At 42.3% G+C, this 27,355-nt stretch overlaps 1 protein-coding gene across 1 annotated transcript in view; it reads right to left on the bottom strand.

Annotated features, from left to right (window-relative positions):
* LOC134586498 (hatching enzyme 1.2-like) overlaps window positions 1-27,355 on the bottom strand; it is a 505,730-nt gene that overhangs the window by 352,828 nt on the left and 125,547 nt on the right. Inside the window, exons 4-5 of the mRNA XM_063442042.1 lie at window positions 4,363-4,503; window positions 4,145-4,262 (exon numbers count right to left, since the gene is read on the bottom strand). Of these exons, the coding sequence (XP_063298112.1) occupies window positions 4,145-4,262; window positions 4,363-4,503 (259 nt within the window). The remainder of the gene's footprint in view (window positions 1-4,144; window positions 4,263-4,362; window positions 4,504-27,355) is intronic.

The raw sequence follows: 27,355 nt of genomic DNA, 5'->3' as shown, positions 1-27,355 counted from the left end.
CACGCCCCCCCCCCGGTCTCTTAATTTAAGGGTACATTGTGAATAATTATTTCTAGACATTCTAGTACTTCTAGATAAAATCATTGAAAATTTTGATTGGTTCATATTTAGAGCCATGTAGAGATTTAGATCTCATTGCCGTTATGATTTCTTGTTTGAGTCTATATGAACTTAATGCTGCAATGACATCTCTTGAGGCTTGAGCTGAAATATTACTGGGGTTTGGGATTCTATGGATTCTTTCTGTGCAATATAGACTATTATTTTGATGTACTCCCAAGAATTTGCAGAAATCTTTCAAATATTCCTCCAGTCCTCCCAATGTCACTTCTTCCTGGATTCCTCTTATTCTGGTATTATTCTCCTTGCTCTATCTTCATTATCTGTGATCTTGACTTCCAGGAATGCAAATTTATTTTCCATCTTAGGATCTTTTCTTCCTGTAGTCCTTGTTGTAATTTTGAATGCTCAATTTTATCTTCAATTAAATTGACTTTATCCGTTATTTTGGATATCTCCATTTTAAAATCATCCATCATTAGGTGTATCTCTTTCTTTATATTTTCTATTTGCTTTTGCAAACACGCATTCAGAAGATCTTTACCAATCAAGCAAGGATCCTTTTGTGAAGAATCCATATTATCTTGTTCGGAATTTCTTTGTGTTGCAGGCTGAGTTATATCCTTTTTTTAAGGGTCTATTTCATTTAGACTAATTCTCCTTTCCATATTATCTTTATCTTTAGGTGAAAAAAAATTGAAAGTCTCTTTTCAGTTCTTTGATCTACCTTTTTCTCTCTTTTATTTCCCAGCTTGGGTTCACTTTTTTTATTTGCCATTATTGCTCACATGTATACTAGCAAATAATGGAGTAGAGAGGGAGAGGAAAAAAAAAATAGTAAACAATATGTAGATAATTAACTTTGCTTCTTCTCTTGTGTTTGATTTATGGCGCCACACAGCCTGTTTTGACTTCCAGGCATTTACTCTCTATGCTCCGTTTATATAAATATTAAAATTGTAAGCATTAGAGAATATAAAGAATTCCAAGTATTATCCAAATAGCGTCGGGATATGTAGTAGCTTAAATTTAGATAATTTTCCTCTTGAGGCTTCCTTGAGATTGTTCAATTTACTCCAAATATCAGCAGTTTTTCAAACGCTAAAAAGCACATGTGGATTGTATACATATATATATATGACATGACGTTAAGAGATCGGATTCGGGGGCACCGCTCTGGAATCACCACAGCCTTCAGAGATCAGAAAACAGATAAACCGGTTGCCAAGCATTTTTTATCAGCACAACATCATCTGCCTACCCTCAGGTTTATAGCAATTGATCATGTTCCCATACCACCAAGAGGAGGTGACAGATCCAAATTACTACTCCAGCGAGAGGCATATTGGATTCATCACCTTAAAACAGTGACCCCGAAAGGACTTAACGAACATTTGGTTCTTTCTATGTTTCTATAACAGATTTCGATAATGATAGGTTTCATGAGCTGTCTGGTTCCTTTTCTTAGGCACCGAGTGATTAATAGTAATTTTTCTTTGTCCTCTTCTTCCCTTTTTTCTTTTGAATTTTCTTTTGAATTTTCTAGTGATATCTTTTTGCAGTGTTTTAGAAAAATTAAGTCAGAATAGATGGTCAGCACTGTGCGCTGTGATACATGTAGAGGTATATGTAGAGTAAGCTGCTGAGTGGATACTTGGGATGCAGTGCCCCTTTTTCTCCACTCGGCTAGAGTGATTAATGGTGTTAATGTTTTTTCCTTGATCTGTATAATGATTAGAATACAGTTCCTACAAACAATAGAGAGACTACTAATTAAGTACTATTAAGTACTGTTAATGTACTAAATAGAGTGGTTAATACATGTATAGAGAATATTCTATAGTTTTTGTTACTTAGATTGGTCTATCTTATAGTTTATATGCACTTTTGTTTCACGATATGTCACGTTGGGAATGCAGATGGTTTTTTGCACCATACACTGTTTTCACTGATAGTCCTCTCGTTTGTTGCGATTTTTATTTTCTCTGTCCTCCATAAATAGTGCTTGAACTTGTACACTTGTCCTCTGTTTGACAGAGTGAGTTTTGTATGTTGTTATATTGGTTGCTTAGCAACCTCGTCACATGCACTTTTCATCACATGATTACGTCCACGTGGTCTGAGCACTTCCGGGTATTACGGCGGTACTGGCCGCCCGAAACACTGATTAGTAGATTACCACGCTTTGGTAGGTTGCACGGCAACCTAATCACATGGTAGACGCAGACTACGTGGTGTCTTCGCATCCGGGTCGTGTAGCTGATCGGGTCTCCGATCTCCTGATTGGCAAGCACTAATGTTTGTATGTATATATTCTGCACTATAACCACATTTCACTGTGATCTTGATAAAGACCCCAGCAGGGTCGAAACGTTGATTTCGTTTGCACAGTACCTGTACCATGTTTTGATACAGTAAATATTTTTTCCACTAAACTGAAGACCTGGAGTGCTCCCTTCATTGATTGGTATATATTTGGAATGCGGGATTGCACCTAGGCTGTTGATTCATCAGAGTTAATATAGGAGGAGTGCCTTGTTTACCTATTTGTATATATATATATATATATATATATATATATACACACATATATATATATATATATATATATATATATATATATATATATATATATATATATATATATATACACACACACACACACACTAGAGCTTTACCTCTCCTCCATTAAACTTTGTCATAACTCTTTATGCCAGCATAATCTTATCAGCATGCAGGCAGTTACATTTAATTATAGGTACATACACATTGCAAAATACTGGTCTTTTGTACTTGCGTTTCTGCTGTATTTGCAATCTTTTGTGTTGTCACTTTTGGTTTGCTGTTCCTTCGTAGAATGTTGCTTTTAGTTTATGCTCGGTTTTTCCTCCACTTCTACTGCTCCAGCATTAGTTCAATTTCACTTCTTGGCTTCTAACCAGCTACAAAATTTCTCCCGTGCTATCGGATCGTTGTTTGTTTGTTTGTTTAAAAGGCTCTGTTCCTGTGAAGTATGTACTTTTGTACCCCAGACAGAGAGACTGACCGTTAGCCCTAATCCTCTGGAACTGTTTTGGGCATGGGACCATGTACATGGTATGTCAAAAATAAGACTTCCAGCAAATTCCTGAACCCCTGAACTGATATGGGTGATTTTTGGACATCGGGGATATCAGGGGATGCTTGGAGATAATTGGGTTAGATTAGTACAGTTTCTGATTCAATTATCTCCCAAGCACAAAGGAGGGATTCTATTGTTTGTGTATGGGAGTGTCTCCCTGTATGACTGTTTTTATTGGTTTATTCACTTTGTGTCCTTGTGCCCAACAAGGTCCACCTGGGTGTCACCCTTATTGGGAAACTTGCATTAAAGGCCAGCTGTGGCTTCCTTTAAACAGAATGCTTTACCCATTAATAAAGTCTTGGCTCATGTTTGGGGGATTGGAGAACTACATAAACTCTGGGGATCGCTATATCACAATACTCTCCTGAGTATAATCACTAGCTCTTTTAAGAGCTGTTCCTGTTACGCTCTCTGGACTAGGAGAGGCTTACCCACTGGAAGCTGGATCCTGTTCTTGGGTCCAGGGTGGGTGGAGGACAGCAAGACCTCAACCAAGATGCGGCAGTTCATGGGGGTAGTTATGGTGTTCCAGTGCAGTGCTGATGGTACTTGCAAGTACTAGAAAGCAGCGTTTGATGGAGGTACCAGGTCGGGGTGCAAGGCGGTCCGTGACAAATGGTATATAATATGTGTGTGTGCAGTAAATGAGTAAGAGGAAAATTATAGCTAAACACAAACACAGCAGAATTGTCAAGGGGTTAAGTAAATCTACAAATTGCCAATGCAGTCGGTATTTGTCCATATTCTCTGGATTTTGTCCATTAGTGAATAACCGTGATAGACTGCAAGCACTATGACCACTTCAAAACACTGTAAGGTAGAATATTTTTATGATTCAGCTTTTAAACTATGAATATTATTAAGCATTATTGGTCATGTGACTTTAACCCACATATAGTTAAAACAAAGAGTCTGTCTTTTAGCAAAATTGGACTTCTTTACCCTTCAATTTGAACCTACCCACTTGCAGACTTTATGCCGACATAATCACGTTCTGTCTTTCTTTCAACAAACTTCACACAGGTGAGGATTTCAAACTCCTTGAGGCAATATTTAATTCCATTCTTTTCTTTCTCCGCTGAAAACAAAAGGGAAAAGTGGGTTCATGTTTTTAATGTGAATAAAAAAAAAAAAGTACAGCAACAAAACTCATTTGTTAACTAATGGGAAGAGCTCACTGAATGTATCTTCAAACTCATAAGGCACAAGAACTGTCCCATTTTCCAATGCATTCCATAAGCAATTTGAACAGACAATGACACCACGAGAAGGGGCAGGGCGTGGTGCAATGTCACCTTCAAGTAGTTGGCCAGCGATACCTGAAATTAAACAAACATTTTGATTAGTTATATAACTCAGAACACCTACAGTCTACTGTAAAACTTGAACCCACCTACTTTTAAAATGTAATACTGAAGAAGGTACACCCTCTGAATTCTATGGTTTACAAATCAGGACATAACAATGCTACAGTCTAGCAAACTGCTAAAACTTTAGCTTTTATAGAGGTGGTCACACTTGCTGACAATTAATTAGTCAGAATTTTGATAAGCAGCACGTCGGCTACTTGGGGGATCAAAACCACCGCATGCTCATCCCACTAGAGCTGGTCTTAGCTCTACTACATGTGAGTACAAAATGTGGAATTCTTTTATATCCCTGCACTTTGTTTTAGACTTATTAAACTATTAGAGACTAGTGATGTCGCGAACACGAAATTTTCGGTTCGCGAACGGCAACTTCCGCAAACGTTCGCGAACCGGGCGAACCGCCATTGACTTCAATGGGCAGGCGAATTTTAAAACCCACAGGGACTCTTTCTGGCCACAAAAGTGATGGAAAAGTAGTTTCAAGGGGACTAACACCTGGACTGTGGCATGCCGGAGGGGGATCCATGGCAAAACTCCCATGGGAAATTACACAGTTGATGCAGAGTCTGGATTTAATCCATAAAGGGCAGAAATCCCCTAAGATTCCTAAATCACAATGGATATGGATTGACACCTGACATATGGATTGACACCTGTCCTCAGAGACCCTGATACACACTGACACAGAGCAGAATAGGGACTGTTACCCCTACATAGGGTCACTTGGCAGATATGGATTGACACCTGTCCTCAGATACCATGATACACACTGACACAGAGCAGAATAGGGACTGTTACCCCTACATATGGTCACTTGGCAGATATGGCATGGTCGTGGGAGGAGGAGGATGACTTTCACCTCTTCCCCTGTTAGATTCCCATTGTGCTGTGACATCACCCTTATACGCTGTGTAAAGCATACTTTTTAATTTATTTTGCAAATGATGCATCCTTTCCGACTTGTAATTCGGTAACATTTCCGCCACTGTCTGCTTGTACCGGGGGTCTAGTAGCGTGGACACCCAGCACAGGTCGTTCTTCTTCAGCCTTTTTATACGAGGGTCCCTCAACAGGCACAACAGCATGAAAGACCCCATTTGCACAAGGTTGGATGCCGAGCTACTCATTTCCCGTTCCTCCTCCTCACACAGAGCAGAATAGGGACTGTTCCCCCTACATAGGGTCACTTGGCAGATATGGATTGACACCTGTCCTAAGGATCCCTGATACACACCGACACAGAGAAGAATAGAGACTGTTACCCCTACATATGGTCACTTGGCAGATATGGATTGACACCTGTCCTAAGGATCCCTGATACACACTGACACAGAGCAGAATATATACTGTTACCCCTACATAGGGTCACTTGGCAGATATGGATTGACACCTGTCCACAAAGCCCCTGATACACACTGACACAGAGCAGAATAGAGACTGTTCCCCCTACATAGGGTCACTTGGCAGATATGGATTGACACCTGTCCTCAGAGACCATGATACATACTGACACAGAGCAGAATAGAGACTGTTACCCCTACATAGGGTCACTTTGCAGATATGGATTGACACCTGTCCTCAGAGACCATGATACACACTGACACAGAGCAGAATAGAGACTGTTCCCCCTACATACGGTCACTTGGCAGATATGGATTGACACCTGTCCTCAGAGACCATGATACACACTGACACAGAGCAGAATAGAGGCTGTTCCCCCTACATAGGGTCACTTGGCAGATATGGATTGACACCTGTCCTCAGAGACCATTATACACACTGACACAGAGCAGAATAGAGACTGTTCCCCCTACATAGGGTCACTTGGCAGATATGGATTGACACCTGTCCTAAGGATCCCTGAAACACACTGACACAGAGCAGAATAGAGACTGTTCCCCCTACATAGGGTCACTTGGCAAATATGGATTGACACCTGTCCTCAGAGACCATGATACACACTGACACAGAGCAGAATAGAGACTGTTACCCCTACATAGGGTCACTTGGCAGATATGGATTGACACCTGTCCTAAGGATCCCTGCAGGGCCGGCGCCACCTGTAAGGCGACCTAGGCAGCCGCCTAGGGCGCAACTTATCAGGGGGCGCCGGATCCCTGTCCCCGCTGCGCCTCCTCATGCTGCGCCGCCTGAGCGCTTTAACAAGCCCCAGGCGGCGCAGCACTGCTGCATGGAGGGCGGCCGGGTTTCAGTGACCGGCAGGAGGGAAGCGCAGAGCGCTCCCTCCTGCCGGTCTCTCCATGAAGCGTGGCCGGGCGGCGCGGAACCAGGGACAGGAACCTCTGTTTCCTGTACCCGACCGCCGGCGGACTGAAGGGAAGCGCTCACTGAGTGAGCACTTCCTGTCAGTCCGCCGGCGGCCGGGTACAGGAAACAGAGGTTCCTGTCCCTGGTTCCGCGCCGCCCGGCCACGCTACATGGGCAGGAGGGGAGGGTAAGGACCACTAGGGGAGGGGGGGTGGGGGGAGGAATAACTGACCACTAGGGGAGGGGGGGGGAGGAAATAAAGGACCACTATGGGAGGAGGGGTGGGGGGGGGAATAACGGACCACTAGGGGGGGGGGAATAACGGACCACTAGGGGAGGAAGGGAGAGGCGGGGGGGGGGGGTGGGTAAGGACCATGAGGGGGGAAAGGACCACTAGGGGAGGGGAGGGAGGTAAGGACCACTGGGGGTGGGTAAGGACGGGGGGGGGGGGGGGTAAGGACCACTGGGGGGGGGGGGTTAAGGACCATGAGGGGGGGAAAGGACCACTAGGGAGGGGAGGGAGGATAAGGACCACTAGGGGAGGGAGGGAGAGGGGGGATAAGGACCACTGGGGGTGGGTAAGGACAAGTGGGGGGATAAGGACCATGAGGGGGGGAAAGGACCACTAGGGGGGGGAAAGGACCACTAGGGGGGGAAAGGACCACTAGGGGGGAAAGGACCACTAGGGGAGGGGAGGAAGGTAAGGGCCACTGGGGGTGGGTAAGGACCAGGGGGGTAAGGACCACTGGGGGGGGGGGGGTGTGTAAGGACCATGAGGGGGGGGAAAGGACCACTAGGGGAGGGGAGGGAGGATAAGGACCACTAGGGGAGGGGGGATAAGGACCACTGGGGGTGGGTAAGGACCAGGGGGGGGGGGTAAGGACCACTAGGGGAGGGGAGGGAGGACAAGGACCACTAGGGGAGGGGAGGGAGAGGGGGGGATAAGGACCAGGGGGGTAAGGACCACTGGGGGGGGGTAAGGATCATGAGGGGGGGTAAGGACCACTAGGGGAGGGGAGGGAGGATAAGGACCACTAGGGGAGGGAGGGAGAGGGGGGGATAAGGACCACTAGGGGAGGGAGGGGGTGATAAGGACCACTGGGGTGGTTAAGGACCACGGGGGGGGGGTAAGGACCAAGAGGGGCGGTAAGGACCACTAGCGGAGGGAGGGAGAGGGGGGGATAAGGACCACTAGGGGAGGGAGGGAGAGGGGGGGGGGATAAGGACCACTGGGGGTGGGTAAGGATCAGGGGGGTAAGAACCACTGGGGGGGGGGTAAGGACCACTAGGGGAGAGGAAGGACCACTAGAGGAGGGGGAGGAAGGACCACTAGGGGAGGGGGAGGGAGGGTAAGGACTACTACGGGAGGAAGGACCACTAGGGGAGGGGAGGGTAAGGACCACTAGGGGAGGGGTGAGTCAGGACCACTGGGGGAGGGGGGTGAAGGAACACAGGGGGAAACGGGGGTGGGAAGGTAAGGACCACTGAGGGAGGAGGAGGGGAGGTCCACTAGGTGTTTGGGAGAGGGAGGACCACTAAGGGGGGGAAGGACCACCAAAGGGGGGTAAGGAGGGAGGACTACTAAGGAGAGGGAAGGAGGGTAAGGACCACTAAGGGGGGGGGGGAGATTACCACTAAGGAGGTGGTGGGAGTAGGGGAAGGTCTACTAAGGGGTTTGAGAGAGGGAGGACCACTAAGGGGTTTGGGAGAGGGAGGACCACTAAGGGGGGGAGAGGGGAGTGAGAAGACCACCAAGGGGGGACTGCAGAGGGACAGGGGGCCAAGGGAGAGCACTAAGTGACACACACACACACAGAAACATACAATGCATTCCTACTCACACACAATACATCCCTTACGTTCTCTTACATAATTAATGCACCCCTTACAGACACACACTGCATCAATTACATACACAGAAACAAACCTTGCACCCCTTACACACACACACACACACACACACACACACAGAAACATACAATGCATTCCTTACACGCAAACACACACTACATCCCATATAAACACACTACATCCCTTACACAAATTGCACACATAAAAAATCCCCAACTCATGGATGGGCCATGTAGGTGGATTTATGGGTGGGCATTGTAGGCGTATGCCCCCTGGGGGCCCAGACCTTGAGCTGTGTAAGGGGTCTAAAAAATGGAGCTGCTTCCTGTTCGTTAATTTTTGTGAGCACTGTTAAAAACAGTCTCCAGAGAGCCTCTTCTACACCAGACCTGTGGAGCCAGACTGAGCCCATCATCAGCCTCTTGTCCTCATCTGGTGGTAAGTAGGCAATCCAATATATTATTAGTGGCACTAATCTCTAATTTACCTCACATTAAATGGATACTATAGTCACCAGAAGCACTACAGCATAATGTAGTGGTTCTGGTGTCTATAGCCCGTGCCTGTAGGCTTTTTAATGTAAACACACTGTCTTTACCGATAAAAGACACTTTGTGAAGACTGGTGTTGGCCCATATGGCAGAGCATATGGGCGGGGCATTGTGATGTCACATGGTGGGCAGGACATATGGGGGGGGGGGGGGGCGGCAAAATTGTTTTTGCCTAGGGAGGCAAAAATCCTTGCACCGGCCCTGGATCCCTGTATTGGGTAACATTGTCGCCCAAGCTAATTTATATGCCCATTAATTCCGAGCTACAAACCCGGACTCTTTTTTGGCAAAGATACACACTGTGCCAGAATTTAAAAGATTCTGGGCATTGACTATGCTGATGGGCATCATAAAGAAGCCCTCCATCCGCTCCTACTGGAGCAGTAGCCCCATCTGCTCTACCCCCATTTACTCCCAATGTATGTCGAGGAAGAGGTATGAAATGATTCTGCATTCCATGCACTTCAGCGACAACAGCCTGTGTCCCCCTAGGGAGAACCCCCAGTTTGAAAGGCTGTATAAAATCCACCTTCTGATTACCCACTTTGCTGCCAGGTTTGCAGAGGCTTATACACCTGGAAGGAATATATGCGTGGATGAATCCCTGACGAAGTATAAGGGAAGGCTGTTATTTAAGCAGTATGTTCCTTCCAAGCGCTCTAGGTATGGTGTAAAGATGTATAAGCTCTGTGATAGCGAGACTGGGTAAACTCAGGCCTTCCGGGTGTACGAGGGAAAGGATAGCCACCTTGACCCTCCAGGTTGCCCAGAACATATGGGAACCAGTGGCAAGATTGTCTGGGACCTGATATTCCCCCTGATGAACAAAGGGTACCACTTGTATACTGACAATTTTTATACAAGTGTCCCTTTGTTCAAGCTACTGTACTGTTTTGATACAGTAGCTTGCGGCACAATTATAAAGAACAGCACAGGTTTCCCAGGACAACTTGCACGCACCCGGCTACGAAGGGGGGAGACCTCAGCTCTGCGCCAAGAGGAGCTGTTGGCAGTTAAGTACAGAGACAAGAAGGACGTCCTGTAAGCCTGTGTACTTATGCACAAAGCGTTGTACGATCAGATTACACACATGTGCCATGTACGGCACATGTGTCAACTTGCCCAACTTCAATGCCGCCAACAAATTTGTTCCGTTGTCACAAACCACTTTGCCGATCTCCAGTTGCTGCGGAGTCAGACACTTTTCCACCTGTGTGTTCAGGGCGGACAGGAGTACTTGTTCGGTGTGACTCTCTGCTTTCAAGCAAGTCAAACACAAGACGGCGTGACACTGCCGTATCCGGGATGTGGAATAGTACCTGGGGAGCTGGGGGGGTGCCATTGATGTGGAGCAAGACGCAGCAGCAGAAGAGGACTCAGTCGAGTTGGTTATGGAAGAGGATGGAGTAGGAGGAGTAGAGGAGGTGGCAGCAGGCCTGCCTGCAAGTCGTGGTGGTGTCACCAACTCCTCTGCAGAGCCACGCATTCCATGCTTGGCAGCCGTCAGCAGGTTTACCCAATGCGCAGTGTAGGTGGAATACCTGCCCTTACCATGCTTTGCAGACCAGGTATCAGTGGTCAGATGGACCCTTGCCCCAACACTGTGTGCCAGACATGCCATGACTTCCTTTTGCACAATCGAGTACAGGTTGGGGATTGCCTTTTGTGAAAATAAATTTCGGCCGGATACCTTCCACTGCGGTGTCCCAATAGCTACAAATTTTTTGTACCCCTCAGACTCCACCAGCTTGTATGGTAAAAGCTGGCGGGCTAATAGTACAGACAAGCCAGCTGTCAGACGCCGGGCAAGGGGGTGACTTTCTGACATTGGCTTCCTACGCTCAAACATGTCCTTGACCTATTGTCCTCCCCCCTGGCCCCCACCATAGTGCAGAGAACTCTAAACAAGATGAGGAATGTAAAATTAAGGAATTAATAACCTGTCACTCGGTAAACGTAGTTTATCTAATGGAATGCCCATGCAGCCTAAAATATGTAGGCTGCACCAAGAGGAACCTCCACACATGAATAGAGGAGCATATTAGAAACATTAAAAAAGGTTATGAAGGACACAGTGTGTCACAGCATTTTGAAAATAAACATAATAATGACCCAAGCAACCTTCAATTAATGGGCATCCAGAAAGTGAAAGGAAATTGGGGTGGAGAAGATCTAATTAAGAGTTTGGGACAAAACAAAATAAAGTGGATCTTTAATTTGGGAACATTGTATCTCAAGGGTCTAAATGTGGACTTCGATCTCTGCCATTTTATTTAACCTTTAAGAAAAATCATTTAATAATAAAATAATTTTACTCTCAAATCTCTGTTTTTAACCTAAAAGAATGTTTATACAATAATGTAATACTTAAAAAAAAAGTGATTTTTTTTTATCAACATCTGAAATCTAATTTAATAATCTCTAATTAGACTCTAATAAAACTTTTAAGGAAAATAAGAGTCAAAATAAGTAAAAACATAAATACAAATATAATCTAAGGAGATTTTTTTTATTATTATTTCTAAAGGTGAAATAGATTGATATAAATATGTTTCATACAACACAATTATGTATTACAATTCTATATTTATGTGTTGTTTTTTCTATTCCCTGGTATTTTTTCCATACACCTGTCTTTCCCTTGCTCATTCCCATACCAAATATGGCTTAGCTAAATCCCGAGTCATGTCCGCGCATGAGCAAAAGTTCAGGACAATGGGAGTGACGTGATGATGCACGCCCCCACGCCGGACCTCCGTTATTCACTAGACACAAGTAGTCATAGAGGGAGGTAGGACGCATAAGGTAAATAATTGAAAGTGGAAATAGACGAAATAACATAAAATTTCACTTCCGCCAACCATTGATCATCCGGCAGACACATCCGCCAACCACTAAACCACCAATGAAATGTCAAATTTAAAATATACCTCCTTCGCCGACCAATAAAAGGAAGGGAAACACAGGTGAATACAAATATAGGAGGGACTCATAATTAAAGATACAGACAATTGGATAATTTAAAAATTTAACCACAAATACAAACTCAAGGGAGGACCCAAGAGACATTTAAAAGGCAAAAGGTCCAGAGGATCTGAACACAGCTGACTGAGGAAGCTCCAGGAGGAGTGAAACGCATATCAGCAACCAGGACTTTTTCCTCTTAATTATTGTATATTATTTCTTAATAATCAGAGTGTTATGAGTCAAGTTACACAGCGTGGGAAAATTCCAAAGAACTTTCCCACGCTGTGTAAAATGACACAGAGCACTCTGGCTGGATTTCAAGCTAACCAATCAGATTGCTCTGTGTCATTTGACACAGCGTGGGAAAGCTCTTTGGAACTTAAGAGGGCTGTCCTCAAATTCGGAAATGCCATTTCGGCTTCCTGACTCCACGGAACAATTTCCGGTACCCTTGCTCTTGTCAACTCAGTCAAGGGGGAAGCTAGGGTGGCAAAACGGGGTATAAATCTCCTGTAGTATCCGACAATACCAAGAAAAGCCCTAACCTGTTTTTTATTCAAGGGACGCGGCCATTTTTCAATAGCAGCAATTTTATTGATTTGAGGCTTGACCATGCCTCGTCCTATAGTATACCCCAAGTAGTTAACTTCCGGACATGCTAGTTTACATTTGGCAGGGTTAACAGGGAGATCTGCAACCCTCAATGTGTCCAGTGCAGCTTCAACTTTGTCTAAGTGGGTTTCCCAATCCTGACTGTAGATCCCAATCCTGACTGTAGATGACTAGATCATCGAAATAAGCAGAGGCATAACAAGAATGGGGTCACAGCTCATTCATCAACCTCTGGAAGGTTGCAGGGGCCCTATGTAAGCCAAATGGCAATACCGTATATTGATAAAGACCCTCAGGGGTCACAAAAGCAGTTTTTTCCTTAGCAGATTCAGACAGGGGAATCTGCCAATAACCCTTTGTAAGGTCTAGACAACTCAGATACCTAGCTGGGGCCAATTTCTCCACAATTTCGTCTTCCTTAGGTAAAGCATATGCATCACATTTAATACACTCATTGAGACTTTTAGTCTCTTCAATAACCCCTAATTTCCAAAATTTTGCCTTTTTGCTTCTGGGACTCTATACGGTTTTGACTTTGCAATTATTCCAGGGTCTGTTACAATCTCATGGACTATTGCATTAGTCCTACCTGGGGTGGCAGAGAATATGTCTGCATTCCTTAATAGCAGCTCTCTGACCTCACTCTGCTGCTCAGGAGTAAGGTCAGTAGACATTTTTACTTCTGGAACAAGTGTGTGGACCTCTACGGTGGGTGTCCCAAATAATACACAGGTCTCTCTAGCTTGTTCCCTTCCAAAATGTAAACAACTGCGCATGCGTTCAGTCTGCTTTTCCACATCTTTCTCTACTGAAGGTGTGGCATCAGCACTAGTGCTTGGGAGCTCATCTTGATCATTAATCAGGACCTCACACAAACGATTTGTACCCCTGTACTTATTTCTCCTTCCTCTCTTTGACTTGCGTATTTTAAGTTTTTTAACAAAGAAGTCAGGATGAGTAAATGGGAAAGCACTATAGGGGCTTTCACTTGCCATCTCCAGTGGCTTGGGGGTTACCTGCCTCGGCACCAAGGTTCTAAAGCCAGGAAAATCACGACCCAACACCAAGGGGTAGGGTAACTTTGGGACTACTGTGGCTTCAGTTCTTATGGACCGATCTTGCAATGATATATGTCAACAATTGTCTTCGCGTATTCCACAGTAGAACCATGAACACAATGTACTCCCACTTTTTTCCTGAATAACAATTGATCAGGTTCTATCAGACCCCCTGCAATTAAGGTAATATCACACCCTGCATCCACAATACCCTCTACAACTTTCCCATTTAGGATAACCTGTATATGAAAATCACTGGTTTCTCCTGAAACTCTCACTAAACACCCAAGTCCACAAAAGGTCTTGTATGTAGTAGCATTTCCACATTCCATTGGTTCCTGTAGTTGTGGACAGTGATCCTTTACATGTCCTGGCTGCCCATACTCAAAGCAAATTATGGGAACAGTGCAATGTCACAGGTCTTTGAGAGTCTGGGATTCCTTGAAGCTATGTCAGAGTTCTTTGGGACCAAAGCTCCATTTCCAGACTCTGGTGGTTGGTCCGACCTCCATGTCTTTGGGGGTTGGGGTACCTTCAACTTCTGGTTTCTGACCTGAGGTGGAGCCTTTAGTGCTTATACAGCTATATAGCGTTCCATTATGGTCACCATGTCATCATAGGTGGTAGGATGGCCCTGTCCCACCCACTGGAGTAATTCAAGTGGTAAAGCTCATAGAAATTTGTCCAGGACCAGGGTCTCAATTATTTGTGCTGGTGTAGAGCTTTCTGGGTTAAGCCATTTATTCACCAAATGTATTAGGTCAAACAGTTGGGTTCTTGGGGGCTTTTGATCCTGATATATCCAACTGTGATATATTTGGGCCCTGACTGCAGGTGTCACACCAATTCTGGCGAGAATCTCAGCCTTAAGACAGTCATAGTCATCGGCAGTCTCTTCCCCCAGATCAGTATATGCTTTTTGTGCTTCTCACAGAACGAAGGGTGCAAGGATACCAGCCAATTTCACCCTGGGCCACTGTTCCCTTGCTGCAGTCCTCTCAAAAGCAAGGAGGTAAGCTTCCACATCATCATGGGGAGTCATCTTTTGTATATACTGGTTTGCCTGGAGACACTGCTGGGCTCTTTGTCACGTTTTGAGAGACTGTGTACTATCTCTTTAAGTATACAATGGTCAGCATGTTGTCATCTATCACTGCAGTAAGCTGTGCTGCCAGCAAGCGGTTGCTTTATTGCAGGGCTTGATTGGTTTCTTGCTGCACAGCAGTAGCTTGTAATAAGCCTTTTAATATGTCCTCCATTTCAGCAATATCACTTTCACGCTATATGGCTTTATATTTCCTCAGGGTCTGTACTGGTAAGGTTTTCAGTACACAAACATCCCACTTATGACACCACTTGTAGCAGGCTGGCCAGGTCTTGGGTTATAAACAACAGAAACAGTTATTTTCTTCCAATATGAGGGAAGCTTTATTTAGAAGCAGGCCCCAATTGAGCCACAGCAAAACATGAAAACCAAAATAAACACCTACTCCACACTGGAGACTAACTAACATAGAGTACCCTTTCTAGGCTACTGGGCAGCTAAGCTGACGCCAGTAGTTTAACAAAATAAAAATAAAAGCTAAATACCTTTTTGTTCCCACACAGTTTCAGCAGTCTTTTTGACTCACAGTCTCTCTGTCTCCACCCCAGCTCTTCACAGGAGAGACTGATTTCCCTCTGCATATGGTTTATGTAGCTCCATAACCGTGGCAACGCTCCAAATCTCGCGAGAGGAGGACCCGGAGGAGCTGCTGGATGAGCTCCCGGGTCCTCTCTCACTCCCCTGCCGGCTCTCAGCACAGTGCCTGCGGACCGGGGAGGGAGATCTCTGATCTCCCCGGTCCGCAGGCACATTGCAGGGCTGGCACTCAGGCAATGCCAGCCCTGCACTAGCCAGCAGGGGGAGAATCTCGGGGGGGGGGGGCAATTGCCCCGTTGCCCCCCCCCCCCGGATCTGCCACTGGCTGCCAATTATCCTGGATTACTTGATTTATCTTCATTTGAACATATAAAAGCCTTTTATAGTGAACTAGCTCCTGGACCCATTACACTGAATCCAAATTGCCAATAAAATTGCCTGGATTATATGAAAACCAAAGGACTATGCCTGTTGTTTACCCTAGAGGACCGTGCTATCTGCAAAACAAGGATCACAATAAATACATATACATATATATATATATACATATACATATACATATATATATATATATATATATATATATATATATATATATATATATATATATATATATAGGAAACATGGGGGGATGGTTGCACTCACCTAAACATGCTTAAATGGGGTGCTGCTGGGGGCCATATTATACAATAAAAAATACACAAGATCCAGCGCACTCTCCTATCTGCTAAACAGCAACTTCAATGTTGACAGATTTTATTAGTTTGCAAAAGTTTTTTTTTTTAAAAACACCTAATCTAGGCAAAAAATGGGGATTTAGTTACATTATATGATCATACATTGCATAAGCCTGCCACAACGTCAATGTACCCCATCTTTGGCAGGTCCTACTCTCACAGTCTAATGTCTGCTCTTATGAGATTAACCACTTACTTGGGAAAAAATTCCATCTGAGGCTCTCTGCAGTACAAGGCTAAATAGGGACCTGAGATGAGGCACCTGTACCATATATATATGACCTTCAAGTGCTGTTATCTCCTCATCTTGAAAAAGCCAGTGGAGATTGGGTGAAATGCGTAGAGTGGAGTAAGGCTTGAATGTGTTACAGTTAACTTTGAATCCTGCAGCAGTGTCTACACAAGATGTTTGTATGGTCCGAGAGACCTATATTGTGGCTGGGATTCTGGAATTAAATGGATCCACCTGCTTTAAACAAAGTGTAAATCCGGATACCGGAAAAAGTGTTTCCAAGTGCATCCCTCCAAAGAAATTTACATGGAGGCAAAGTCTCCGATATTTGTAATGGTTGTATTGACTGCATGTAATATATGTGTATATTGGATGTGTGTGACATTTGTGCTGGGTTCATTGGCTGTGTGTGTGATGGTCTTTCATTCAGATAAAAAATATGTATGTAGACTCATGTGTTACAGGTATATAGTCACACACACACACACACACACACACACAGAGTTACATGCAGTCACACACACAGTTAAAGGTAGCCACACACAAGGTTACAGGTAGTCAATGACACACACACACACACACACACACACACAGAAACAGGTACTGGCAGTCACACACAGTCACAGGTAGACAATCATACACACACTTCTACAGGCACTCATACACACACTGCTACAGGCAGATAGTCATAAACACAGTTACAGACATACACACAAAGTTACAGGGAGACACACAGTTACAAGACACACACATAACAGTTACAGACAGACTATCACCTCTTTCCATTATGGACTGGAGGAGGGAGCATGGGAACAGTGGAGGTGGGTAGAGGAGCAGACATAGTGTAGTAGTAGGTGGGGGAGCAGCAGGCACAGTGGAGGAGGGTATGGGAGCAGAGGCAGTGTAGTGAAAGGTGCAAATAAGTAGTTAGTGGTTACAACCATATATGTAGAAATGTTCCAGCAATATGAATATCTAGGAATCAGCTCGAGGGGACATTATTAATGAAGAAGGGAGCTGTTCCCCTATGTGAAACGCATATTGCGTTCCACCTACGACAAAATTTTGCGTCCCACGTGATGCTACACATGACCGGAACCAGGAAATAAACACTGATCGGGTAATGGAACGCAAGGTGCGTTTCATACACCAAAAGACCGCCCCACGTGATTAACCACATGTCTGGAACCAGGAAGTAACCACCGATCGGAAGATGGAACGCAAAATGCGTTCCACGCCCCCAAAAAGACCACGAAATTGTCTTTTAAAGACTCACATGGACACAGAGACTAATATACAGCCAACTGAGGAAGCCACAGAGGCGAAACGCGTTTTGGCTATTATCTTAAACTTATCTTTCCAAAGTTATACTTTATTTTTAAATGTACCAATAAATTGTATTTTATTTTCAATCAAGCTGAATCCCTTGCAGTTTATGGTGGAATACGAAACCATCCTTGGATATCCAGAACACCCACAGAGGGATTTGGATCACCCCTAAAAGATCCTGAAGCCATTGACACCAGAGCCAGGTTCAATTGGCTCTAATTTTGTGAGTGTTTTCATCTATTGCCTATTTTTATCTGTGAATAGCCATCTGCACTATTGTGTATACCCCTCTGTCTCCACAGAACTTCCATTGAGAAGAGAGGACTAGTATTGCTCCATCCATTGTGCTTGTTTTGTATGTAGATTACAGTGTTGGTATAGGGGATCGTACACGGGTGTTTTAGAGCAATCCACTTTTGTCACTATTTAGCCATACCATTTATATTTGTTTTCTGGCCCAATAGATGTCTTTGGGAAGCTTGTTGTACAGTAAATGATTTTAATAGGATTAAAATACACAAATTGGATCATTTTAATTTGAACCATCAAGAAAAACTAGTCCTTAAATAGGTTCAGGAAGGTGAGGAGATTGTTATTAAATCAGCCGGTAAGGGTGGAGGCCTAGTTATACTTTAAAAAAAACATTTATATAGAAGAAGCTCTCAAACAACTTAATGACGCACCACCTATGACAAATTAACGTATGGTCCCACTTCACAAATCAAAGGAATTTTAACGCAGTTTTTAAACAAAGGTAGGACCCTTGATATAAAGAAAATACAAATACCCATGAGCTAATACCATATAATAAATAAATAATACATATATACTATATAGGTACAACAATAGAATTCCAGAAAGCTTGAAACATCCAGGAAAGAGTTAATGAACGGTTCTTGTGACTTTATTCTACTTTCTTATAGGAAAGAAAAGAAAAAAATGAAACAATATTTTAAGCTTGTTAGTATCACAAACTAACAGCTTAATATGCAGTCTCCAATATAGAAATCTTGGCTGACCGCCAAAAAACAGCAACTGTATGAAACAGGATAAAAATAGATGTTATATTGTTCCGTAGTGATACTCTAATAGTACTTTAGAATATATCCATAAAAATCAGAGATGACTTGTAGAAAATAGTAGTGTAAAAAAGAGTTACTTTATTAACTTTAAAAAATAATATAAAAACATAAAATACTGGGTAAATAATGTACCACAACTGTATTCCGAAGAGAGAGAAGGTGAAAGGACCATATAACCTGAACTGGTCTACCGGATGGCTGAGGATGATGATACTCCACTTCCGAGTTGGTACTGCAGAAGCCGGTGAGGACGGCGTCCGCGTTCTTCGGCACTTCACCTCCGACCTCACATCGAGAGGTGAGCCTCCAGAATGATGTCAGGTACCGGATAGAATCAACTGTAGATGACCGAGTTCTGGTCTCTCCAACTCTCATCCTCGTATTGATTTGTCAGCCTTACGCGTTTCATAGGGTGCTGCTGTCACGGCTTACCTTGTTAGGAGTCCAATATGCAGAGATATGCTCACCCTTGCAATTAAACACAGGCCAAGGTGGTCAAGGAAGAACTCCCCTGGCCTGTGAGTCTGTGCACGGGGGCTGTGCAGGTTAATGCTCGAAGTCGCAGTACAGAAAAGGAATAACCAGGAGAATAGTCGTGGGTAAGCCAGTGGTCAGAGGATGCCAGAAATCAGGAGATACGAGTAGAGAGCCGAGGTCAGGGGATGCCAGAGGTCAGGGTACAAACGAATATCAATCCAAGGTCAGGAGAACACTGGAACATGGAACAGCAATACTCTAACCAGAGTCAATGAACTGACACTGCCCTTAGGGAGAGGCAGTGTCTTATACCTGGGTAATTAGTGATCAGCCGCAGGTGTGCTAGGATCGTTGAAGCAGCCACAGAATAATGTCCAGCCCCCAGTGCTGGGAATAAGGCAAGATAGACTTCTGGCTATCTCTTGAGCTGATATGGTGGCTCAGAGGCAAGAGAGCAGGTCCAGGACTGCAGAGCACTTAGGTTCAAATCCCTCATCGGGCACAGAAGGGGCGACCCCGTCTGGCAGTCTGGAGGTCACGGTGAGAACCCTGACAGCTGCCCTATTTCATCAGAGGCATCTCAAAATCTTATTCTATACACGAAGTCCTACAAGTCACCAATTTACTACTAATTATGTATCAGATCGGTACTTCAAATGGGCACACATGATATATATACTGAAATTATTATTGTGTCCGTACAAGAGGAATACAAATGCATAGATGTCTTAATCACATAGATCAAATATATATATACAATGTATACAAATATATATATAAAAAAATCCATTGTTTCTGTCTTTTTTCTGTCATATTATATCAAAAATATGTTGATAAAATATGTTAATAAGAACACTGAGCATTTTCATATATAAACAAAGTGAACTTAAAATTCAAGTCCACGTTCTAAAAAGGATAAAAGAATAATAATGGATGGCACATAGAATAGAATAGATGAAACATAAATATACAAACCAATATGTTAATGCAAAAAAGAGGCAATAATAAGAGCTATACCCTTAATATATTTAGATGGATAGAATGTAACTTTCCAGAACTCCATAATAATTAATTAGAAGATTCATGGAAATGTTATCGTCTACTAAAGATTTCTATTTTTCAAATCTTGATATTAATAGTTATACTAAAAGTGTATTAAGAGAGAAATTAAAAACTTTATGTATTATATCTTAGATAGACCCTTTTAGGAGACCGAAAATGGGCTACAGCACTTAAGGACACTTATGTATGTGTATATAAATAATTTAGGATAAGTGAGAGAAAATGCTTTGTATATGTATCTTGCTATAAATGTAAGTTATACATAATCTAATCGTCAATAATAGACAGAATTCTAACAATAAGAGAAACACGATAAACTGTACTAAAAGTGCAATTAAAGTGACAGTTACATAATTGCTACAAAAGAGAACATAACAATACACCAGAGAAATATAAGGAGGCACAAAAAACCGCAACATTGGGGAAACATTAGAACATGGGGAGAGAAAATGAAACCCCAAGATGATAGTAATAGTTAGAATAACTCTGAACCCATAGAATAAACATATAAAATAGATAAATAGAATAGATAAAAGATGCATTATTGTGTTTAATATTAGACATTTTATAAGAAGGCATTCAACTCAAAATCTACATTAAGACCCTTTGGTACTAAGGTGTTGAGGGTGAAAATCCATTTTGCTTCTTTTTGATCTAGATTTTTTCTAAATCTCCCCCTCTCCAATTAACCTCTACCTTTTCTATTGCCATAAACCCTAAACCTCCTGGATCTCCACCATGAACTTCTTTAAAATGCCTGGATAAGTTATGTGTAAGTAAACCCTTTTTCACATTACGTATATGTTCAGAGATTCTCGTCTTGAGTTGTCTTTTAGTCCTCCCCAGATATTGTTTATGACAAGGGCACGTCACTAGATATATTACCCCAAAGGTATTACAGTTCATGTTAAATGTAATCTTGTATTCTTTCCCATCATCCGCAAACGTAAATGCCGTTCTCCTTTTTTTCTGGTGAGGGTTATTCTTACATCCTTGACATTTGTTACACATTGAGAAACCTTTATTAGAGTCTTCCCTTTGGTTTTGATGGATGGACTTTAGGGTTGGGGCTAGCATCAATTTCAAATGTGCTGCCTTAGTGAAGATAATCTGGGGTTTCTCTGATATAATTTCAGACAGACTAGGGTCACTTTTAAGAATTCCCCAATGTTTTTTATGTATATCCTGTACAATTGAAGCTTGATTATTAAATTGCGTGATGAATGCTGGTTTCTGGTCCTGTCTTGTCTGAGTTCTCATCTTTTGTAGGGTCTCCTCCCTTGGAATGCTAATGGCTTTTGTTAAGGCTTTGTCTAAAAGCGAAGTCGGATAGCCTTTTGTTAAGAATCTCTGTTTCATCTCATCCATTTGTTGATTGCACACTTCCGGCTGTGAGCAGTTCCTTTTTATCCTTCTAAATTGACTTTGGGGAATATTCTTAAGTAGTGATGTCCTGAACGGTTCGCTGGCGAATAGTTCCTGGCGAACATAGTGTGTCCGCGTTCGCCACGGACGGCGAACATATGCAATGTTCGGTCAGCCCCCTATTCGTCATCATTGAGTAAACTTTGACCCTGTACCTCACAGTCAGCAGACACATTCCAGCCAATCAGCAGCAGACCCTCCCTCCCAGACTCTTCCACCTCCTAGACAGCATACAATTTAGATTAATTCTGAAGCTGCATACATTTTTTTATTTTTTTTATACATTATCCTTCAAAGCCAGTAACCTATGTTTATTATACATTATCCCCCCCATAGCCAGTGTGGGGGGGGACCTAATGTCCTCCCCCCTGGCCCCCACCCCTGAGCGGTGGGTGGGGGCCCTAAACACAAATTGGGGGGGACCTAATGTCCTCCCCCTGGCCCCCACCCTTGAGCGGTGGGTGGGGGCCCTAAACAAAAATAAGGGGGGGACCTAATGTCCTCCCCCCTGGCCCCCACCCCTGAGCGGCGGGTGGGGGCCCTAAATAAAATGTTCCCCCACAGGTGACTAGGGGTCCCCAAACCCCTAGTCACCCCCCCCCCCCAAAAAAAAAGGTATCCCCCTACCTACCCCCCTCACCCTAAAAACAATGAGGGGGGGCCTTTAACTGAGAACCTGTAAAGAAAAAGAAAAACCCCAGCGTTGGAAAATTCCAAAGAACTTTCCCACGCTGTGTAAAATGACACAGAGTACTCTTGGGGCAAGGGGGGAGGACATTAGGTCCCCACCCCTTATTAGTATTTAGGGCCCCCACCCACCGCTCAGGAGTAGGGGCTGGGGGGAGGACCTTAGGTCCCCACTCTTTTTAGTATTTAAGGCCCCCACCCACCGCTCAGGGGTGGGGGCAAGGGGGGAGGACATATAGAGATACTGAGTGTAATACAGGGATACAGTGTGTAATACAGGGATACTGTGTGTAATACTGAGTGTAATACATGGATACTGTGTGTAATACAGGGATACTGTGTGTAATACAGGGATACTGTGTGTAATATAGAGATACTGTGTGTAATATAGAGATACTGAGTGTAATATAGAGATACTGAGTGGAATAAAACCATTTCCGGAGCTTCAGAAGCAATATGTTCTGCCGTCACATGAATTATTTACTTATTTACGTATTAAACATATTTTGAATAAAATAAGATGTACTTTAAAAGATAGGATAAATAGCTCCCCTTTTTTATGTAAATGCATAGAGAAAATTCCAAATAAAAAAGCTCTCTCATTTTGCTATAACTTTTTAGTATCTACAGATGTGAATAGTGTAGGTTATATGCAAAAATGGGAGAGAGACTTAGATAAGCAAATACCGCAGGAAAGTTGGTATAAGGCCTTAAAAATTACGAAACATGCTTCTAGAAGCTTATCACATTGGGAGGCATTCAGCAAATTAAATATGAGATGGTATATGGTACCCTCCAGAGTAGCTCAACTGTATCCGGGAACATCTACAGCTTGCTGGAGATGCCAAAAGAGTATAGGCAACTTGTTGCATATTTTTTGGGAGTGCCCATTGATAATACCACTTTGGCAGGAAGTGGAATCCTTTTTTTAAAATGGGATTAAAGGTAGATATTAAGTGGCAACCAGAAAGCTATCTGCTTCACATGTTTCAGACAACACCTAAGGAGGAAGTATTGACAATAATGATACACTGTTTATTAGCAACTAAAATAGCTATAGCTTATAGGTGGAAACAAATTCAGCCACCTTTGTTCAAAGAGGTTATGATACGCTTAGACTCTTCAATTTGCTATGAGAGAATGGCAAGTCGTTTGGCAGGAGGGGAAGGAAAATTTAATATTTTTTCGCAAAAATGGTTTAATGTTAGGAATATGTATATATAGGAGCTAGGTTATGGTTAAGAAGGTAGTAGAGAAATTAATCTAAATAAAATAATTTATTGGTTAGTGGCGTTATAAAAAGGTCTTATGCTCTCAAATAAGCTTTATATATTGGTTAATGCAATTTAGAAAGGATATATTAGAGTAGCAGTGTACTAGATAAGCGTAAAAAATTTAAAATATGACAGCATTTTTTTCTTTATTTTTTATATATTTATTTGTATGCAAGTATGGCTTATAAATATAATAGAGATTGGGTTATTCAGTTTAAACACCACTAAATAATGTTGGTAAGTGATGTGATATGATTTTATGTTTTGCGTTGTCTTTTGTGTTTGTTTACTGGTTTTTGTCTATGTAATTGTTGTAGTATGTATATAAAAAATATAATAAAAATAAATTACAATAAAAAAGAGATACTGAGTGTAATACAGGGATACAGTGTGTAATACAGGGATAAAGTGTGTAATACAGGGATACTGAGTGTAATACAGGGACTCTGAGTGTAATACAGGGACTCTGAGTGTAATATGGGGACTCTGAGTGTAATATGGGGATACTGTGTGTAATATGGAGATACTGAGTGTAATACAGGGATACTGTATGTAATACAGAGATACTGGGTGTAATATAGAGATACTGTGTGTATTACAGAAATACATGACACAGTCCAGGTGTTAGTCCCCTTGAAACAACTTTTCCATCACTATTGTGGCCAGAAAGAGTCCCTGTGGGTTTTAAATTTCACCTGCCTATTGAAGTCTATGGCGGTTCGCCGGGTGCGCCCGTTTGCGAACATTTGTGGAAATTCGCGTTCGCCGTTCGCGATCCGAAAATTTTATGTTTGCGACATCACTATTCTTAAGCCATGTGGGTTTATGATGGCTATGAAACGGTATGAAACTGTTACAGTCTACATTCTTTTTATATGTTTTAGTGTGCAATTTGCCTTGTTCAATATAAATACTTAAATCAAGAAATTCGACTTGTTCCCTTGAGTATGAAAAGGTGAATCTGAGATTATACGGATTATGGTTCAAATAGGTCATAAAACTTTCCAATGATTGTAGATCTCCATTCCAGATAAAAAAAACAGTCATCAATGTACCTACGCCATAGGGACAGTTTTGTGCCGAATGGGCAGTGGTCCCAAATGTATTCGTCTTCCCACTTACCCATAAGTAGAGTGGCGTAGCTCGGCGCAAAACGTGTCCCCATGGCGGTTCCCTCCAGCTGAAGATAAAATTGTCCGTCTGACCAGAAATAGTTATAGCTCATAATAAAAACAATACATTGTATTAAAAAGTCTATCTGGTCGTTTTTTAATTCTGAATAGACCGCCAGAGAGTACTGTGCTGCCTCGCAACCCTAAAGGTGCTCTATGACAGTGTATAATGAGGTGACATCTGCGGTCACTAAAAACCTGTCTTCTTCCCAAATAAAATCAGATAAAATATTAAGAATGTGGGTCGAGTCTTTCAAGTAAGATTTTAAACATAAAACCATGCTCTGTAAAAATTGTTCCACGGACGGATATTTCAAGGTTTCTGGAATTTTATTGTTTTATCTATATAGTATATATTTATTATTTATTATATGGTATTAGCTCCTGGATATTTGTATTTTCTTTATTTATGTATTCTTATGGGATTTGGTGAAGTCCTATTTTTCCAGCTTTAGATCTTTTATCTTATTTTCTGTCTTATTCCCTCTTACACACTCTCTGATAGACATATTCTTTGACTATCAGGACTTATTATTATCGCTGTTTTCACTAAAAGAGGTTTAAGAGTAAGACTATACCTTTAAATACCAATATGGATTCTGTTAGGAAGGATAGGAAGTCTTTTTTAGAAACATGATCCTCTAAAGGTGAAGATGATCTAAACAACCCACTACCCACCCAATGCAAACAACAATCGAATGATGAGAGGTCTATGATTTACTCACTTAGTAAAATAATGGAGAGAGAAGTATATATATGGTGGGACATAGCAGCTTTAGATTTTTATATGAATAATAATATCATACCAAGAGGTTTAAGACTTTTTAAAAAATCAACCTATAAGAGGAACGACCTCTCCATCCTTAAAAAATTGGATCAATTATTGGATAAGGGTTCTTTATTATTAATGGTCTTCTTGATTAATGAAAAAAAGAAGGATTTGGAGAACATAGACACTAAAATTGCTAAATTAAAAGCAGAAATTTGCCCCCTGGTGGAAAGCGGTGAATATATTGAACTACTTGAAAAAATGGAGAAGAAAATTAAAGATCTTGAAGAAAACATCAGGGAGAAAAAAAGGAAGAAAATCCTAAGAAATCCGGAAGATTATAAAAAACAACAGCAAAGGACCTGGAGAAAAGACACCAGATCACACTATCAGATTCCCTATGTGAAGAAATCATATAAAGATACTAGGATGTCCTATTCACCTTATAAGGAACCTCATCGCCAATATCGGCCATACAGACAAAATATGGGATTCAGGGATCCTCAAAAGAGATACAATCCAGAACCAAGAAGAACATCCAAGGAAATGATACAGTTCTCTAGAGATGAGGATCAGAGAAGACCTTACAACTCACAATACATGTGAGTTGTAAGGCCAGAGGACTTCACCTAGAAGGGATTCACAAGATGGAAGACAATATAGACTTAGGCTGACCCCATATCCCATCAGACTCAAGACAGTATCCAATAAAGAGAACATTAGAAAAACACCTCCACCAAATGTGTCCAATCCAGAAAGTGATTTTTTTGAAAAACGGAGGAGGATCCGCCCAAGAAGATTCACGATGGAGGACTTCAAGTCACCCAATATAAGAAAAAGTACACTAAGGGACATAGAAGAAGAAACAGAAAATCCAGAGGCAGCAACACAACAGAAAAGGAGGAAGTAAGTATATTTAATCTATCAAACCGGATACATAAAGTGGAAGAAACTTCCCTCCTTAAGAAAGGATAAAAATTTGCACCCACCTCTAAGAACTCGGATTTTACTGTTTTTATTGACCTCCATAAATTCATCAGGAGAATTTCTATTAAAAAAAATTTCAGAGATAAAGACCTTTTTGTGACAAATGAAGAACAAATCTATGAACAGACCAACTTACATCCTACATCAACGTTCTACCCACAACATGTAAAAAGTGACTCTATCAGAGTCTTTGAAAAAATGGTAGAGAAAGATCTTAGATAAGAGATCAAGAATAAAACTAGTAAAGATAATCTCACCAAAAGAGAAAGACATGCACTGAAAACATTAATGAAGATGGAAGATATAACCATTAAATCTGCTGATAAAGGAGGGGGAGTAGTAATTCTAAATACATCAGATTACGAAGAAGAAAATCGGAGATTATTAAGTGAGACATCCACGTACGAAAAACTAAAAGAACCTACCCTGATATTTACAGAAAAACTGAAGACCCTACTAGAATATGGCAAGAAAAGGGGTATTCTAAGTGAAAGAGAATTCAAATACTTGAACGTAAAATTTCCCAGAATCACCTACCAAAAATTCACAAGAGATTGTAGAAACCTCCTGGACGTCCTATTATATCAGGCATAGGATCTCTGACAGCGAATTTATCTGA

Source organism: Pelobates fuscus, chromosome 2 (genome assembly GCF_036172605.1).
Source record: "Pelobates fuscus isolate aPelFus1 chromosome 2, aPelFus1.pri, whole genome shotgun sequence".
NCBI classification, from domain to species: Eukaryota; Metazoa; Chordata; class Amphibia; order Anura; family Pelobatidae; genus Pelobates; species Pelobates fuscus.
The sequence above is the reverse complement of the archived record's forward strand: the minus strand, read 5'-3'. Positions and strand labels throughout refer to the sequence as shown.